Source organism: Acanthochromis polyacanthus, chromosome 9 (assembly GCF_021347895.1).
Source record: "Acanthochromis polyacanthus isolate Apoly-LR-REF ecotype Palm Island chromosome 9, KAUST_Apoly_ChrSc, whole genome shotgun sequence".
Lineage (NCBI taxonomy): Eukaryota > Metazoa > Chordata > Actinopteri > Pomacentridae > Acanthochromis > Acanthochromis polyacanthus.
Window position 1 is genome coordinate 24,768,806 of NC_067121.1, and position 18,249 is coordinate 24,787,054.

Consider the following 18,249-nt stretch of genomic DNA (forward strand, 5'->3'; position numbering starts at 1 on the left):
TATTTATAAGAGATGACAGCAATTATAAATCAAAAACAGACTGGTTTGTAGCATGTTGAGGAAATTTAATTTTGAGTCTGAAAATTTAAAAACAATGTAATGGTCACTCCTTAAAAAATGACTATCGAACACTACCAAAGACATTCCATTGACCATACCAGTCTAATCTTTTAACAACTATAACCCTACTGCTGTTTGTATCGTCTGTAACTCTGTGCCTGCTCTCTGTAGGGAGGCCCTGCTGGCTGAAATGGGTGTAGCCATGAGAGAAGATGGAGGCACTGTAGGCGTCTTCTCCCCCAAAAAGGTCAGAGGCTTCTCCCAGTTGCATTAAACATGTCAGACACATTTTAAAAAGCTGTACAGCACTTACAGCTCTGTCCAAACTCAAACAAACACTAGAACATATTTGTCATTCCCCTTTCAGACCCCTCATCTGGTGAACCTCAACGAGGACCCGCTGATGTCCGAGTGTCTTCTGTATTACATCAAAGACGGCACCACCAAGTAAAGTTTCATACATTTTTGTTTTCAGATTGAACCCATCCAGATGCTGTGCTGCTTTTAGAAATCTGTGTAATTTCGATTATCTTATCTTCCTGCAGGGTGGGCCGTGAAAATGCCAAGAGTCGCCAAGACATCGTTCTCAGCGGCCATTTTATTAGAGACGAACACTGCACCTTCAGCAGCACCACCGGCCCTCAGGGAGAAGGTAAAGGCTGGGTGCTCTCTTTGTAGATAAACACGAAATAAGACGGTGTTAAGAAAATCTTTAAGTGTGTAAATGGATACAAATAATTAAATCCAGCGTCTGTTTACATTTTTATATCCTTTGTATAGATACTGTGATGGTTCTAAGTGTTTCTTTTCTGGAACAGGATGCGTTATCCTGGAGCCATGTGAGGGAGCAGAGACTTACGTGAACGGAAAGAGAGTGACCTCTCCTATTGTTCTGCGCTCTGGTAAGTAGAAGTCATGTTACAAAAGGTGTTAGTCAGAACTACTCTATGGTCATCTTGGTAAACCACAGTTGCCAGTGTGTTGTTGTGTGTAATGTCCAGTTTTTTGACATTTTTATTGTCATATTGAATGAGACATTTCAGCTTTTCTGCTTTCATTCGTGTTTTTAAGGGAACCGCATCATCATGGGCAAGAGCCACGTGTTCCGCTTCAACGACCCGGAGCAGGCTCGTCTAGAGCGAGAGAGGACGCCGTGCGCCGAGACGCCGGTGGAGCCCGTCGACTGGGCCTTCGCTCAGAGAGAGCTGCTGGAGAAACAAGGCATCGACATGAAGCAGGAGATGGAGCAGAGGTGAGAGTGGGCAGAGAGTAATTACTGATGATAATTGTAATAATGCTTTTATTGTTTGTTTACATGCAATTTCAACCTATGAAGCATCTCTTTGCTATTCGTTTTTGGAGATTTCTTCATATTTATTTGACTTAAATTGAATCCTCTAGGCTTCAGGAGCTCGAGGATCAATACCGCAAAGAAAGAGAAGAAGCCAGTAACTTGCTGGAACAGCAGAGACTGGTGAGTGCAAGCTACATTTAATAACTCCAAATTATAATGCAAGTCATTCCAGTCATATTATTAATCTGGATGTACTCTTTCATTGAGGTGCTTGTGGATTTATTGTGGACCTAAATACCTACACACTCCTGTTTTCTTTCAGGACTATGAGAGTAAACTGGAGGCCCTTCAGAAACAGGTGGACTCTCGGTACCTGGAGTCACCTGAGGAAGAGGAGGAGCCCGAAGAGGAAGGTGATACTGTCACTTGTTTATTCTTACAGACCAATTAAAACAAGAATCTCTGTATCAGGTTTGTACCTGGTGAAATTTTATTGACATCTCCACTTTTATGCCCTCTAGTGCCGTGGACAAAGCGAGAGACGGAGCTGGCGCTGTGGGCTTTCAGGAAGTGGCGTTTCTACCAGTTCACCTCCCTCAGAGATCTGCTGTGGGGCAACGCCATCTTCCTCAAAGAAGCAAATGCTATTAGTGTGGAGCTGAAGAAGAAGGTTGGATATTTTTATCATAAGATATAATCTGTCAGTCTTGCAGTGGTGCTGTGGAATCTTTGGTCCAATTTCTTTGATTCAGGTTAAAGATAAAACAGAATTCTCTAAGTAACACAGTATTAACTGAGTTTGTTCTGTGTGATGTGAAAGTCTTAATTAGTGAACTTTTAATCTGGTATTGTGGTGTTGCTGCACTTGTTAATAGTGATCATTTTTGCAGCCAGTGTGCACATTTAGCATCATTATAATGCAGTGCTGGTGCATGAAGGATCAGCTCCTCAGTCCAGACTGGAAGGACAGAATATGACGCGTCCGCCAGTGGTTGATGATCACTGTGAATATAATCAAATTTGCATCAGTGTAGGTGTCTCGAAAAATCATTAATTGTCAGCACATCACAGTAATTTAACCAGTGAGCTTTTAAGATTTGATGCTGAATGTGAAGCACTCTGATTAGCTCCTCAGTTATTAAAAGATGCTGTAACATTTTAACCATTTTCTGACTAAAATAAAAATTCTGCTCCTTAATTTCTCACCCAGTTCATGGGTAAGAAGTTCAAATGTATTAATATTTGCACATGTCGTAAGACCTGACTTTTTATTTATATATAAATTAAATGTTTACAGAGGCTGCTAATGGAATGATAATTTAATTGCAGTAAAATAGGACTGAAAGGATGGAGGAGAATATAAAAAGCTTTATTCCTTGCATCCTCTTCACAGGTGCAGTTCCAGTTCGTCCTGTTGACAGACACACTCTACTCTCCTCTGCCTCCCGACCTGCTGCCCCCCAGTGTGGCCAAAGAGAGGGAGAGACGACCTTTCCCTCGAACGATAGTAGCTGTAGAAGTGCAAGATCAAAAGAACGGAGCTACACATTACTGGACTCTGGAAAAACTCAGGTACTAAGAGTTTGTGATCAAAAAAAGAGGATGTGTGCCTGGAAGCTCACCACATGGTCACAGTTCCAGTTAATCAGCAGTAAAATCGTGGAAATTTCAGAGGGTGGATTCTTATCATCAAAGCTGTTTAAACATATTCCTCCTCTCAGAAATAATGCAAAATAAGAACAAATTACACGTGAGATTTAAAAGAACCACTGGAATGCAGACTTATTTTTGTGTCTCCTGGTGGTTTATAGGAAGTACAGTGAGACTTCTGCATTATGCTTTTATCCATATGGCAGCACATTCTGGCCCTTCAGTAATTTTCTCCTGTTTGTGGCGCCCCCTGCAGGCAGAGGCTGGACCTGATGAGAGAGATGTATGACCGAGCTGCTGAGCTGCCCAGCAGTGCTGTGGAGGACTGTGACCACGCCCTGACAGGAGGAGACCCCTTCTACGACCGATTCCCCTGGTTCCGCCTAGTTGGCAGGTCAGTGAAGGCATCAGTTCACATTGAACACGTTAAACTCTTTCGATGCACAATAAAGACTCATTGAACCCAACATCCCTCTCACTGTCCTCTCCTCAGGGCTTTTGTGTACCTGAGTAACCTGCTGTATCCGGTGCCGCTGGTGCATCGTGTGGCCATCGTCAGTGAGAAAGGAGAGGTGAAAGGCTTCCTCAGGGTGGCTGTGCAGGCCATCTCAGGTACAAAGAAATATGAGTAGTAGTCTTCTCTAAGTCAGCAGCTGCTAAATATGTCATAGCTGCTCTTTCCAGTTGTTCTGTTTGGAAATGATTTTACATTTCGGTGTAAGATCTTGCTTTGTGTCTGTTTAGCTGATGAGGAGGCCCCCGATTATGGCTCTGGTGTGAGGCAGTCAGGCACTGCCAAGATCTCCTTTGAAGACAAACAGTTTGAGAAGGTACCTATGACTAGTGATTTCAAATGAGAGGGCTTAAAATTTCTAAATTTTCATGAATGTTCACTTTGTAAATGAGACAAAAGCTGATGTTATGTTGTTGTAGTTCCAGACTGAGTCGTGTCCTGGTGGTCTGTCGCACTCCAACACCTCCCAGGAGGAGCTGAGAATTGTGGAGGGAGAAGGACAGAACACTGAGACGGGAATCTCTGCAGATGAAGTCAACAACAACACCTGTGAAGGTGAGGGCAGATCCTCTCACCGACTAATATTTCCGCAGATTAGCTAATCCTTTGCAAGGCTTGAGTGGATTGAGTCAGATGAACATCCACCACGCCAGACTGATGCTAAAATATGTGCCTATTTATTCTTCAGTATATTTGCTGATAAGGATGTAATGTTGCTGAAACACTTAAGCGTGTCCTTTTATGAAAAGGTTAAATTTTTATATTTTTCAAAACTTGACCCATCCAGTGTAATAATAGAGTCTAGATGTAACGATCTGTGTTTCTCTTCCTGTGTCTCATGCAGCCACACAGGAAGTTCCTCAAAGCCCAGTGAAGAGTTTAGGTCTGGGTCTGGATCTTCCTCTGGATCTGTCTCCAGAAAAAGCTCTGTCCCACCTCAAGATTGGCAGCACATTCACCTTCAGAGTCACCGTCTTACAGGCTTCCAGCATCTCGGCAGAATACGCCGACATCTTCTGTCAGTTCAAGTGAGTTGAAGGTTTTCACCAAAGTCCTGTAAATAGTCTAAAATTATATTCTCTTGGTTGTAAATGCACTTTATTTGCCATACAGAGCTTACCTCTGCTGCCTCTGATTTCTCATATTTTTCAACAATAAATGCAATACAGATTCTATAAATGTGACTTTCCACTATTAATCCTCTAAACGAGCATTTATTTTTCCTGTCACATTTTTAAGCACTGTTGGCTCATTTTCAGTCCTTCACCTCTGTGGAAAGAGCATAACCATGGCCAAATGGGTCTGTTGTGCAGTTTGACACAAGACAATACAAGACATTTGAATATGTAATTGAGAAAAACTTAAAAATCAACATTTACGGCATTTTTCAAATGTACATAGCTGCTACTAATTATGGAAAAATAGTTTTCATTGATTTTTTAGTGTTATTTGTTTTTTTCAGAATCTGTTTAGTAAAAAGGGTATATTTTGATGAATTGTCAAATGAGACATGTAGAATAAAGTGATTTTTGAGGAAATATTTATCAATTTGAAGTGTAGATTTGGTTTGTTTTCCCAGTGATACATCACAGATGCATCGTTAACAGATGGATGGAAAGATAAAAATCTGTTTTTTTTTTTAATGTCACATCATGTACAAGATGCACAAAAGAAAGTCAGTGGATGTAACGATTTCTTTTTTTCCAGCTTCATTCATCGTCATGATGAAGCTTTCTCCACTGAGCCGCTGAAGAACACCGGCCGAGGACCTCCGCTGGGCTTCTACCATGTCCAAAATGTAAGCAGGGATCAAGATAGTAACAGGCTGGAACAAACGGCTGTCTGCAGGGTGTGTTTGAGTTTTAGTCCTCCTCTCTCCTCTGTCAGATCACAGTGGAGGTGACCAAGTCCTTCACGGAGTACATCAAGACTCAGCCCATCGTGTTTGAGGTGTTCGGACACTATCAGAAGCAGCCCTTCCCTCCACTCTGCAAAGATTTGATCAGGTCACTAAGACATTTGAGCTATAAGTTTCATTAGATCTTTAATAATTATGATCTGATATATTGTTATGAAAAGAAGGTTTTCCGCTTATGGACAGTTCCACATCTGGTTTTCTTTCAGTCCGCTGAGACCCTCCAGGAGGCAGTTCCCTCGAGTAATGCCGTTATCCAAACCAGGTTAGCAACATTTAAGCCTCAAAGCATATCAAGCAATGTTTATTCATTCTTTATTATATCTGGTTGTGTATAAAAATTAGTTGACCACACTGTAACTATAAAATGTGAATATATATATCTTTACATTGAAACTTCTGATGTCCACATTTTCAACATTTTTGGGAAATCTCTGAACATTTTTTGGCGGGAGAAAAAGAAATGTTAAAAATGTTTCAATCAACCCAAATCCAGCAAATTTCATTGGATTTTAGTTGATTTTTATGTGAATGTTCTTAAAGAAAATAGAAGTTTTACTTATACATATGTAATCGTTTTAGATAATTTTAGGATTTTTTTGGGAAGATTTTTACTTTTTTTTAAGAATATTTACAAGAATTGTCTTGCCAAATTTGGGGGATTTTTTTCCAAATAAAACTTTTAAGGGGAACTTTTAAGAAATTATTGGAATTTTCTTCCTCAAGGCTTTGCAAATTTTCAGAAATTTGTGGAATTGGAAAACAATATTTTTTTGGTGCCTGTAAATGAGGACAACAGGAGGGTTAAGGAGGAGCGAAGCAGGGGAACATTTCCCACACTTTTGCTTTGCTGGAGAGTTATATGTAGTCTGTAATCTCAAATATAGTTTAAAATTAAATTAGAACGATTCATAATGTCAGAAACATTCAGTGTTGTGCATCGCTGTTTTGGAAGACGGCTGGGATTGCAGTTCACGTAATGACCACTAGTGTCAATAGTTTCAACAGTTTTCCTGATATTAAACAAAGAACCATTCATTTTCAGCAAGGTCATGAAGTTTTTTTTTTTTAATCCATCCATCCATTCTCTATACACCGCTTTATCCTCACTAGGGTCGCGTGGGGTGCTGGAGCCTATCCCAGCTGACTCGCAATTTGATATTCAGTTCCATTTATTTAATTTCGTTTTAAGCTGGGATTAATTAATCTGATCTCTTTTTATTCTCTCAGTGCCGGCCACCAAGCTCAGCACTCTGACTCGCTCCACTGCAGGACCTTGTCACGCCAAATACGACCTCATGGTCTTCTTTGAGATCTGTGAGCTGGAAGCTAATGGAGAGTGAGTCCTGTCCGTTTATGTTGCCACTTCTATACCATAACAGCAAAGCCCTAAGAGAGTAGATCGCACATGTAAAGAATGCTACAATAAATACATACAGTTATCTAAATGTTATTATCTGTATTGACTGTTCTGTCTCCAGCTACATCCCAGCTGTCGTTGACCACAGAGGAGGGATGCCCTGCCACGGGACATTCCTCCTACATCAGGTCTGACCCCATTTCAACAAAATTCCAATTACATATTTTAGACTACACATTGCTAATATACAGTTGTTTCTATCAGTGTTAAAGCTTTTAAACCTTAAAGAACGTACACATTAGATGCTGTTTTTCTCCTCAAATTAATATGTAAAACAAGTACATTTTTATTTCTCCACAAACAAATTAATTTCCCATCTTCTCGTGACTCCACAGGGCATTCAGAGGAGGATCACAGTTACCATTGCTCATGAAACCGGAAATGATATTGAGTGGAAAGAGGTGAAGGAGCTGGTTATCGGTGAGTAACATGTTTTAGTGAGAAGAAATCAAATATCCAAAGGTGCTCTTTGAAAGAACCAGTCTCATCGTGACTTCTTTGACATCAGGTCGTATTCGAAACACACCGGAGGCCGATGAGACCATCATAGACCCCAACATCCTCTCCCTCAACATCCTCTCATCTGGATACTTTTGGCCAAAACATGACGACAAGTATGAATTTTGGATTTTTATGCATTTAATAATTTCATATTTGAGAGCATGTTTCTGGTTTAATTTAGTTTGACACACTTTAATCACAGACCAGATGCTTTGTAGCATTTTTGCTTCCACTTGCCTTTTGCATTCCAGCGTGTAATGTGGCGTCAAAGCATTTTTCAGTTTGCATGGATCAGTTTTGTTTGCTGAATTTAAACTTTTAACAGCCGCAGTTAAAAGTTTCTAATTCGTATCTTGTTTCTCTTTTTTCTTTGTTAATGGCAGCGTGTCCTTGGGAGTTGATCATAGGTACACTGACAATCATTTTTAAAAACCTTTTGAATTATTGTTTCTGGTAACAAAAAGTGAATTTGCTGGCAGGGTTTCATGAGCTGATGCTGACTTTTTTTTTGTTCAAATAATTCAGATAGATGCTTTGTTTTCTCCCTGTAGAACCTTCTACCGATTTGAGGCAGCGTGGGACAGCTCCATGCACAACTCTCTGCTTCTGAACAGAGTCACTCCATACGGGGAGAAGATCTACATCACTCTCTCTGCTTATCTCGAGGTAATAGAAAATGCATGTCACGATGCATTAATGATGCAATTTCAGGGTTGTGTCACATATGTCTAATAGTTTTTTCAAAATTGTACTTCTATTTAGCTTTTTTTGGTAGGAATCCATCAGTGGTGCACTTGCAGCCATATTTGTAGTTCTTTTTTACCAAACAGATATAATCAGAGTCAGAAATTCCTTTTTAGTCTGAGTGGGTAAGTCACACGCTGATGCTGGATCTCCCACTTGGTTTTTCAGAACTTTAAGTATTTTGAGATGAATGCAGCAAATTGATTATTGCTAAGAATATTTTATGTATTTTGACTAGATGGAGAACTGCACTCAACCGACTGTTATCACCAAAGATTTCTGCATGGTATTTTACTCTCGTGACGCGAAGCTGCCGGCGTCTCGCTCCATCAGAAACCTCTTCAGCACCGGCTGCCTTCGGCCCTCTGAGAGGTACGTGCTTCTGGACTTATAGTCTGAATTGTTGTATGTTACATAACTGCTGGGTCTAATTGTAGCACTGTCATCTTAAATATAATTATAATTATTTTTGTTTAACTGGCATCTACTTGTTTCTCCTTCTCAGTAACCGTGTAACTGGAGTCTATGAAATGACTCTGTGCCATGTGGCCGACAACGGAAGTCCAGGTGATGCAGCATTAATGATAGCAAGAAAATCATCCTAAAAAAATAACAAATATTTCTTGAACTTGGGTTTGTTCTGACATAGTAAAAGCATGGATTATTGTATCCCCTTTTATCAGGCATGCAGCGTCGTCGCAGGCGTGTGCTGGACACCTCGGTGGCGTACGTCCGAGGGGAGGAGAACCTGGCTGGATGGAGGCCTCGCAGCGACAGCCTCATTCTTGACCACCAGTGGGAGCTGGAGAAGCTCAGCTTACTGCAGGAGGTCAGTGGAGTAGACTGAGGAGAACTGAAACCAAGAAAAAACGAAAACAAAGAAGAATTAGGTTGTAATTTCCTCTATTTTGGGTCAGTCTAAGCTTCACGAAAATATTAAAAAAAAGCTTATTTTTATACGTTCTTTTCTGAGGACAATAATAAAATGAACATGGATTCAAACCCATGTGTATTTGTATTCAGGATAGGACAAAATGTCGTACTCATTTTCCAGAAATCTCATTTTGTCTTTATTCTCAGGTTGATTTTTTTTAAGAAGACAGTCGATAAAAATGTTAAGCTCATTTGAGTCGCTTTCAGTGCATGAGTCATAGTGAGTCGTGTACATTTTATATGGAGGTTCATTGCACTGGAATTTGCCTCTCAGACTACAAACAGGCTCAACTAACTTCCCTCTTGAGACAGTAGGGTAAAAATGCAGACACTTCTCTGAGGAAAAAACTCTCTCACCATTTCTACATGCTTTTCTAGTCAAAAGATGTAGTTGTGTATTTTTTTTCCTGTATTTCAAATAGATTTCACTGCACTTTAAAATAAAATTTAGTCAGTCAAACGTGTACTATTGGATTTTTTTGTTATGTCCTGGTTGCTGCATACAAAAACTTCATTTGATTTGCATGTTTTACAGGAGCTTCTTGCAGAATAGCAATGTTTCAACATGAATTTTAGACACTTAGCTCAAAAACGTGATGCACTGATTCATTTTGGTGTTGGAAGAATTTATCTTAATGTGTCGGAAACTGAGATTTCTTGTAGATCAGCTTTCTTGCCGCCTGTTTGAAATGACACCCTTTCCAAACAAACGTCTTTTCAGCTTTGTTTCCGAGACCACATCCGGTCAAGTGACATTGCTTCTGTTGTTAAAGGTGGAGAAGACCAGGCACTACCTGCTGCTGAGGGAGAAGCTGGAGGCGACTCTGCAGGCGGGACAGGATGCTCTCTACAAGAGCAGCGACATCAGCGACTTTGCAAAGAGTCCCGTCCTCAGCCACAGTCCCGGCAGCAGCCCGGCCCCCGACAGCCCCAACCAGAGGCAGAGGGAGCTGGCTGCTAAGGTGACTGCTGGTGCCCGAAGCCTCCAGAACGTCCTCATTTCCTGTCTTACTTCTAGTTTTGATCCCACACAGATTCTTTCAGCATCGTCTAACAAACAAAACCCCTGCTGTTTTCACTCTCTTCTCTCCAGTGTCTGCGTCTGCTGATGCACACCTTCAACAGGGAGTACAGCCAGGTGAGCAGCAGTGCCAGTGAGAGCAAGGTGAGCCCCAGCCTAGGCCCTCTAACCCGGCCCAATAATCCTTCTGAACCTAATGTTTGTAGCTTCACTAAATATCAAAGCCCCACACTCTGCCTCTGCAGTCTGATGTTGCATCCATTCATGTTTCTTTCACTTGTTCGGTAGAGATTCTGGTCTTTTTAAAATACTTTGTATTTATCCCACCTAATTGAATCTAACCTTTAATTCAGCCTGATGTCTTCTATTTTTACCACTACCCACCCAACAGACCTGGGTTGAGTAATATTCAAAATGTGTTTAAAGCATCTGGATGAAATATGCCAGATATGAAAGTCAATCAAGATTTTTTCTTTTCAGAATATTTTTGACTCTGGTCTGTTGATTAATTCTGTCTTCCCCATGTATCTAAAAATTCTTCAGCTTCCCCTCCTTCTTTGCCAAACTTAATCTCTCCTCCTTAGAGACTGCGAGGCTTCCACTAACATAGCAACACTCCTGCATGTCCTCTTCAACACGTTAATCAGCGAGGGGCTCTTAGACAAATTCAGGATTTTCATTTAAACTCAGTGGTGGTTCTACAGTACATTTGCTAGGAAATGGCAGAGTTTCTGATTGAGTTGTTCTCTGAATGCATGTCTGTGTCGTCCTTGCTTAATTGTTTGCCGGTATGTTTTGTCTGTATCTGTACTCGTCCCTCTTGTCTTGTGTGTCCTTGTTATTCTTGTTTGTGTGTGTGTGTGCGCGCGCACGTATGTGTGGGTGTGTTTTAGCTGTCTGAGATGTCGGCATCGCTAATGAGAGACACGTCTTCTTCTGGACTGAGCACGCTCACTCCCTCTTCTACCTGCCCCTCACTGGTGGAGGGACATTATGACATTAGGTAAGTAAATGGACCCTTACAATTTGGGTCTGTTGTTTTTATTTCACAGAAATGATTTTCAATGGTATTTAGCTCTAATTATAATCAAAAGATGATAGGAATGCATCTTAAATTCTGCAGTTTTTATATTTATTCCAAGCAAATTGCCACTACTGCTTCTGTAATGACAAAATATGCTCTTTTCTAAAGTAGTTTTTTTTTTTTTTTTTAAGGAACAATGATGCCCTGAAATGTGTTTAAACATGCACATAATAAAGCTTTTCATGAATTTGTTCAAATCTTCTAAAATGGTGTCAGGTGGTTTCGAAAATCATACAACTTACCTTGTTTTCATTTGTTTATTAAGAAGAAAAACAACAGAACTGTGAACATTATGGCTTGACAGCATATAATGTAACTAATGGGATGTAGGATTTCATTCCTAATATTTACATATTAAATGATATAATAGATCTAATAATGTAATAATAACATTTACCTCATGCTTAAAGTACTCCTGTGCTAATTCTCTGCCTGATTAAAATGTTTTCTTTCCCGTTGCTTAGACATTCTGAAAGGAGAACTTAAAAAAATGGTGGTTCATCTACTCCTTGTCACATTGTGATTTTGTTCTTTTCATGTTGCGCAGACACACTGAGCCCAGTTCAGGAGCATCCACACCAGACCTGGACCCGTACAGCCCAGTGGACAGAAAGAAAGCCCTCAGAGGATGCACCTTTGTTCCTGATATACAGGAGATTCGTGTCAGGTCAGACCACACGGCAGCTGCATCTGAGTCACTCTAACATACCAGATTATCCACTTTGCCTTATTTATTAAGGTATACAGTTGGCATGATCATATTACTGTACACAACAATGGAAAAACACACACAAATACATTTTCACACATAAACAAAGCGATGAGACGACTACCATACACTTCATTAAGGGATGTGGTAGATGATGATCCAGGGAGGGAGCATGATGGAAATTAACTTTACATTTTCATTTTATGCTTTCATGGCATGTGATCCATTCAAGTGAAACTATCAGAGCATCTATCTAGAAGTACAACACTACAATTTTCACATGCAGGCCTGCAGTAACACTTTATACATAAACTACAAAGCATGCTTTTGTTGTAGTTACGTTTCTGTTTCTTCTAATTAACATAAACTAAGACATCCACACCATAATGCAGTTGGAATAGATTAAGGCTTATAGACAGCTGGCCATGATTCTATTTTTGCATTGCAATGTCTAAATACTTTTTTAGGAGGTATCGTGTCTGTCAGAGTGATACAGAGGTTATTTAAGATCTGCAGCTTAATAATATGCTGCATTTTCCTCCACATAGCTTTCTTAAATTTTTAACTAATGTAGTAAGTTTGTCTTACCGTTAATATCTCTGTCATCATATGCAGTCCCATCGTGTCAAAGAAGGGCTACCTGCACTTCCTGGAGCCCCACACCAGTGGCTGGGTGAAGCGTTACGTGGTGGTGCGCAGACCCTACGTCTACTTGTACCGCAGCGAGAGGGACAGCGTGGAGAGAGCCGTCATCAACCTGTCCTCTGCAAAGGTGGAATACAGTGAAGACAAGCAGACTTTACTGCGGGTATGACCAAACTTCACTTCGGTAAGCATTAAACAACTAAAAATGAAAGAACTGAAGTAACCCCGAGGTATTTTATGTCTTCAGACCCCCAACACGTTTGCAGTGTGCACTGAGCATCGTGGGATCCTGCTGCAGGCCACCAATGACAAAGAGATGCATGACTGGCTGTATGCTTTTAACCCGCTGTTAGCCGGCACCATCAGGTGAGTGGTGGGGAAGCTGTTAAGGCAAAATACACTGTAAAACATCTACTTTTTTTAAGTTTCCTTGAAAGAATCTGAAATGTAACTGTGAGTGATTTAAGAATATTCCTGCAAAGGTAAATGCAATTTCATACTAATTACTAGGAAAATAGTGTTAAATTGTTCAACATCAAAACAGTCCGTATAACCCAGAGCTGAATTTGAACGTATCCAGTGCTTAGCAAGAACATTAGCAAAAGAAGCATTATTTTGTGAAACTTGGGTATCTAGTGACCCCTGATGTTTTTTCTTGGTATCCCATGAGGGTTCTTGACCCCCAGGTTGGAAACCACAGACCGAGATAGTCTTGTAGTCGGTGCACATCAGGTCAGCTGAATATCCAAAAATGTAAACAGTCAAATATGGAGAATATAATGTGTGGCAGAAAAATATATTTAAATGGATCTCTCCATTCTTTAGAAATCAGCAGAAGCTTTTATCTTCTGCACAACTAACCGAACCCCAAGCAGTTTCTGGGAGACTTTATTGTCATTGTGCAGAAATATAACGAAATTTGGCTAGAAGTAGAGAGAATGATCACTGTGCAGTATGACGCAGTTAATCATAAAAAATGAAAAATTTGCTTTGTTTGATTATTTACTTTTGCAAAAATAATAATAATAAAAAACCCTGAGACTACTACATACAGCATTTTTCCAATGCCCACAGCTGTTAACAATACTGAAAAAAATGATAATAAGAATTTTGCTACTTTTATTTTTAAACTGGCATCATACGGCCTGCAGTTCAGTCCAGTTCTGCTGAAAAGTCCTTGAATTATTAGAATTTTCTGGATTTCTACAAAATCTAGTGGGGCATTTTTAGATATTTAGAATTAATAGATTTTATTTTTTTTTAGAAAATATTCTGATTTTAACCTTTGACTTGGTCAAATTTTGTGACCGATCGGGTCATAGATGAGAAATAAAGGATGTCAGAAAGTTTAAAACCTGATGATTTTCTCTCTGGCTCTGATAAATGGTTTGATTTTGGCAATCCCTTTCAAACCTTCCAGTGGAGAATATATTATGGTTTAGAGGGTTATGCATTCCAGAAAGTAATGTCATTAATCATACCTGCTTTTAAATACATTTAATGAAACATTTTCTAACATGTCACTTCCCCGTTTCCCAAATGTTTTCATCTCCCCCCCATCAGGTCAAAGCTCTCCAGGAGAAAGTCGATCCAGTCGGTTCCAGCTGCTCAGAGGATGTGAGAGGTGAAACCAGCCTGGTGGAAAACAGCAAACAAACAATACAATCTAAAAGCTCAGCTCAACATCCTGCTCCTGCTGAACATATAACAAACTTATACATAGAACCATTTAAATATTCCAGTGATGGCCGCCCCCGTCCCGAAAATCACTTAGCCGCTCATTCCAAAATCCGACAAAAAAAACACCCTCTGTCTGTTTTTGCTGCCGTCACCACCTCAAACCCTGCATGGTTTACTCTCCTCTGACCTTTAGCAGAAAAACTAACCACCTAAAACTGTTAAATAACTTACCTCTGCTGGGCATTGGGGCGATTAGTTTTCATGTACATGCAGAAACGGTTCATCTACCAGTTCCCTGTAAAAAGCTAGTATGTGCCCAGATCCCTCCTTCATCTATCATTACTGACAGTAAGTCCCAGTTGTAAACGAACATTAGCCACCAACCATTAACGGCATCAGCTGAAGGAGAGAATGAAAACATCGAAGCGGATGTTTCTCTGCGTAGAAGCGTGTTAAGTGCAGGGATGGTAGCTCCATATACATCACATACATACTGTACATTACCTCAGTCTGGATTGGCTCGGTGCTCTGCAGCGTAGAGCATTTGTTTCACCGCAGAGGTTTCAAATGGCAAAGAGATCGCTGTTGCTCATCATTTTACCATTGAAGTAGCATGAGGAGGGATTTGTTAGGACTAAAGGATAAGCTGTTGTACCTGTGTCATTTTTTTTAACTGGCTCTGCGAAAACTGAGTTCGTTGGCTAGACTAAGGCAAAATAATCCACGATCAGGAGAGATAACTCATGTCCTTGCCTTGTTCTGCTTTCTTTCTTTCTTTCTTTTTTTTTACACTATCCCTTGTAGGTATAACCATGAAGGACAATGTTATTTATTGTTGCTATCGTAGGTTGTCTGCAATGTTATTTCTTTGTGACAGGAGCTCTGACAGTTTCGTTGCATGGCACTTTATCGTCTTCATTGAGTTGATGTCTTGTGTCATTTACTCAATTGTTTCAACCAAAGCTTTTTATTTCTTCTTTTAATTGTTTCTATCACTGTCCACTGTGCAGTTGTGTTAGCAGACAGAAAAAAAAAATAAAATCATGGATGTTTACTGAATAGTTTGACATTTTGGGAAGCGTTTCTCCTCATTTATGCTGAAAGTTAGAGGAGAGCACTGATGGAAAATATGAATTTGAATCTTAACTTACCTCAGATTGGAAACAAGGGGAAACAGATTTAACGAAATCAGCCACTACCTCTACAGCTCACGTGTATCTTATGTGTTTAATCCATGAATAACCTGGGATGGTTTGTGTATTACCTGTTCAGGCACAGTGACTCCTAGCATAAAGGCACAAACAAGATACAGTTTAACTCTGAATTTGTGAACTTTAGAGGTGCTGGGAGGTGGATGTTTATCACCTAGTTGATCCCTGTCTTTATTCTGAGCTAAGTTAATCACCTCCCATCTACAGTTTCATATTTAATAGGTTTACATGACAGTGTTGTCAGTATCATATCGGTTCGTTTCTGTTCCCACACTTGGACCAATCCCTATGTGTGACGGGAAACATTGATCACTATATATATTGAGCACATAACAAATAAAAAGACAACAACTCCGGTGGCGAAGCAAAATGTGAATTTCCCAAAATGTTACACTTTTCGTTTAAACAAGCCACTTCTACCTAAACTCGTGTTTTCATGACAAACTGGGAGGACAACTGCACTGTGTGTGGTTTGTACTTTTTTATTTTATCAAACAAGCACTTATTCTGTCTGTTATGGGCCAGCAGAGTTGCTACAGTAAACAAGTTTACTATATAAGACTCCTCTTGTAGCTAAATAGAAAGGACAAAGTTGTAATTGACCATGGACCTGTAACCTGTTGAGGGCAGTTGCTTCGAGTGGACAAGAGCGTTGTCCATGCACCAGATAGTGCCTCCCTTTTTTCACCTCTTTTTTCTCCCTCATTCATCTGTCTTTGGCATTAACGCTAAAGTTAGTTACTCATTAAGCTTTTATGTAGAGTAATAGTAGATGCTATGAATCTCTTTTTTTTAATTTTGATGATCTACGTCAATGTTTTGGAGAGTAAATATTATCGATGATCCTCTATAGTCTGTTGGTATAGCCTGTAAAAGTACAGTGCAGCGTATAGCTCATTTCATGGACTGTAAATGTTGCCTTTTGAAGCAATCCTCCCCCTTAGCTTTGGTACTGTAGCTGCTAGATATTTCAGTCTGATGCTTGTCAGAAACCAGTACAGTATGATTAGCTGGGTGTTGTTATGACTTTCATGTCCAAGGATGGTTTTAGTTGCTTTTTATCGCCCTTCATTGTACCAAAGTGGCCCTAAGTTTTTTGCTTTAATATCAATGTTATCAGTAGAAGATGAAATAAATGAACAAACTGTTTATTTTTCCATGCAAGAATGACAAAAGGGGTTTTGTGTTTGCTCATATATACATTATTATGCATTTTGCTCATCATATAGGGAAGGCATGGTCAGCCAGCCAGTTTGCCTTTCCCGTTTTCCTCCTGTTTTTCTTTACAACTTATGATATTTTTTTTCTTTGGGGGGGGGGAGCTGGACTCAGTCAGTGAGCAGAAAAGATTTAGGAATCTGTGTGCCACAGGTCAGCCAACCTGTTGGGCAGTGCAGCCTAATACTGAGAGCAGTGAAAGAAATCTGACTCTGATCAGCTCTGTTTTACATTTTACGACACGTTTATAGCCACCGTGGCTAATTTAACTTTTAAAATGATATTCTGTCTGTAAGCAAAGAAATAATTAAAGGTGTTTATTTCTCAGTGGGCCATCTTGGTACAATCAAATCTCTTCAGAAAATATTTTATTGATATATCCTGTATGTTGTCTGCTGGTACAGAAGACAAATGGAAAGTTTTATTTATTAGTTTTGAGGCATAGATTGTGTTTTGACACTATATTGCACTTACGCACAAAGCATCTTTATTTAATATTATTTTTATTATGTTTTAAAATATATAAATGTGTGTTTTTTTTTAAGAAACATTATGGCCCTGTTCTGAAAGAGGAAGAAGAATTAGTCTTTTTTTTTCTTCAGCAGTTAACACACCACCAATTGCATTGACTTTTCACTTTACAACTGGCAGACGACTTGCAATGCTTCCAGCCCTAATAGTTCCAGGGTATCATGTTAAAAAACACTTTGTGAGACAGTTTTAGCGTGCTGGCCAATAATTGTTGAAAGGTACACGAGTGGATTATTTTCTATTTGGCTGCTTTTTAACTGTCATAGCTCTGGATCGAAGCATTCCGGTCCACTTATCTTCTGCTGTGCCCCGTCCCTCTCTCCTGCCTTACCGCTTGCTAATGACAACAGCTTTCCACCCCTCAAGTGCTGCTTGTAAAGTATTGTCATTCATGATCCTTGTAATGATTAACTGGAAACCTTCCTCTTGGCTCTGTCTTGTATATAAATGGAGATTTGTGTGTTGGGTCTCATCACGCAGATGATATTAACTCTCTTTTCCTCTGTATACCATGATGAATAAGAATAACCGACCTGCTGCTTTGTCAAGTGTCGCTGAACAGTAAAGAGCGCTGATGAGGGATCAGTTTTGCACATCTCAGCTCAGTATGGGTGAGGCGGTGATGGTCCCAGTTCTGCGCTCTTGCTCAGAGCTGCTTGACAGAAGCAGGAACAGGTCTCAGCCTGTGATAAAGTCTTAATCTCAGTGCTCACATTTATCTTTTGAGTGTTCTGGAGTTCTTTCTCATGTCTGTGGACACATAACAAAAGTTGTCAAGAAAAAAAAATAAGGCAAATAAATAAATGAGTGTTCAAACTTATGCAGCATCTGAATGTGATGTGTTTGATTTTTGCCGGTATCAGATTTCACTTTTCACCTTTATTACATTCAGTGGAGTTTGCATTGCTATTCTACACTATTTAAATCAAAATTTGTGTGTGGAGTTCTTCACGGATCAGTTTCTGGTCCCCTGCTGTCAACTCTGGACTCGGAGTCTTTCCTAGGAAACATCATCCAGATAAAATTCACTGCAGGGGATCATATTTATGTTGATAACACATTTTTATTATCACTGTCCTCCCTGCTGGGTAGATAGCTACTATAACTGTCTTTCATGTC

General features: G+C 39.9%; 1 protein-coding gene across 6 annotated transcripts in view; it reads left to right on the plus strand.

Moving 5' to 3' along the window:
• The window catches only part of kif1ab (kinesin family member 1Ab), a 32,802-nt gene extending 14,852 nt beyond the window's left edge, over window positions 1-17,950 (plus strand). For 4 of the 6 annotated variants that reach the window (XM_051953944.1, XM_022203412.2, XM_022203398.2 and 1 more), the window contains 33 exons: window positions 232-307; window positions 428-507; window positions 606-712; window positions 879-962; window positions 1,132-1,312; window positions 1,462-1,534; window positions 1,677-1,767; window positions 1,876-2,024; window positions 2,748-2,926; window positions 3,261-3,398; window positions 3,498-3,616; window positions 3,749-3,834; window positions 3,938-4,073; window positions 4,363-4,546; window positions 5,226-5,316; window positions 5,406-5,524; window positions 5,643-5,698; window positions 6,664-6,772; window positions 6,915-6,981; window positions 7,189-7,273; window positions 7,362-7,467; window positions 7,738-7,761; window positions 7,906-8,020; window positions 8,337-8,470; window positions 8,604-8,665; window positions 8,782-8,927; window positions 9,805-9,993; window positions 10,125-10,196; window positions 10,946-11,055; window positions 11,684-11,803; window positions 12,461-12,653; window positions 12,738-12,856; window positions 14,054-17,950. In XM_051953944.1, the coding sequence (XP_051809904.1) occupies window positions 232-307; window positions 428-507; window positions 606-712; window positions 879-962; window positions 1,132-1,312; window positions 1,462-1,534; window positions 1,677-1,767; window positions 1,876-2,024; window positions 2,748-2,926; window positions 3,261-3,398; window positions 3,498-3,616; window positions 3,749-3,834; window positions 3,938-4,073; window positions 4,363-4,546; window positions 5,226-5,316; window positions 5,406-5,524; window positions 5,643-5,698; window positions 6,664-6,772; window positions 6,915-6,981; window positions 7,189-7,273; window positions 7,362-7,467; window positions 7,738-7,761; window positions 7,906-8,020; window positions 8,337-8,470; window positions 8,604-8,665; window positions 8,782-8,927; window positions 9,805-9,993; window positions 10,125-10,196; window positions 10,946-11,055; window positions 11,684-11,803; window positions 12,461-12,653; window positions 12,738-12,856; window positions 14,054-14,111 (3,658 nt within the window). In that variant the 3' untranslated portion in view covers window positions 14,112-17,950. The remainder of the gene's footprint in view (window positions 1-231; window positions 308-427; window positions 508-605; window positions 713-878; window positions 963-1,131; window positions 1,313-1,461; window positions 1,535-1,676; window positions 1,768-1,875; window positions 2,025-2,747; window positions 2,927-3,260; window positions 3,399-3,497; window positions 3,617-3,748; window positions 3,835-3,937; window positions 4,074-4,362; window positions 4,547-5,225; window positions 5,317-5,405; window positions 5,525-5,642; window positions 5,699-6,663; window positions 6,773-6,914; window positions 6,982-7,188; window positions 7,274-7,361; window positions 7,468-7,737; window positions 7,762-7,905; window positions 8,021-8,336; window positions 8,471-8,603; window positions 8,666-8,781; window positions 8,928-9,804; window positions 9,994-10,124; window positions 10,197-10,945; window positions 11,056-11,683; window positions 11,804-12,460; window positions 12,654-12,737; window positions 12,857-14,053) is intronic. The other 2 variants (XM_051953945.1, XM_022203418.2) reach the window with 1 other exon arrangement.
• The last annotated feature ends 299 nt before the right edge of the window (window positions 17,951-18,249 follow it).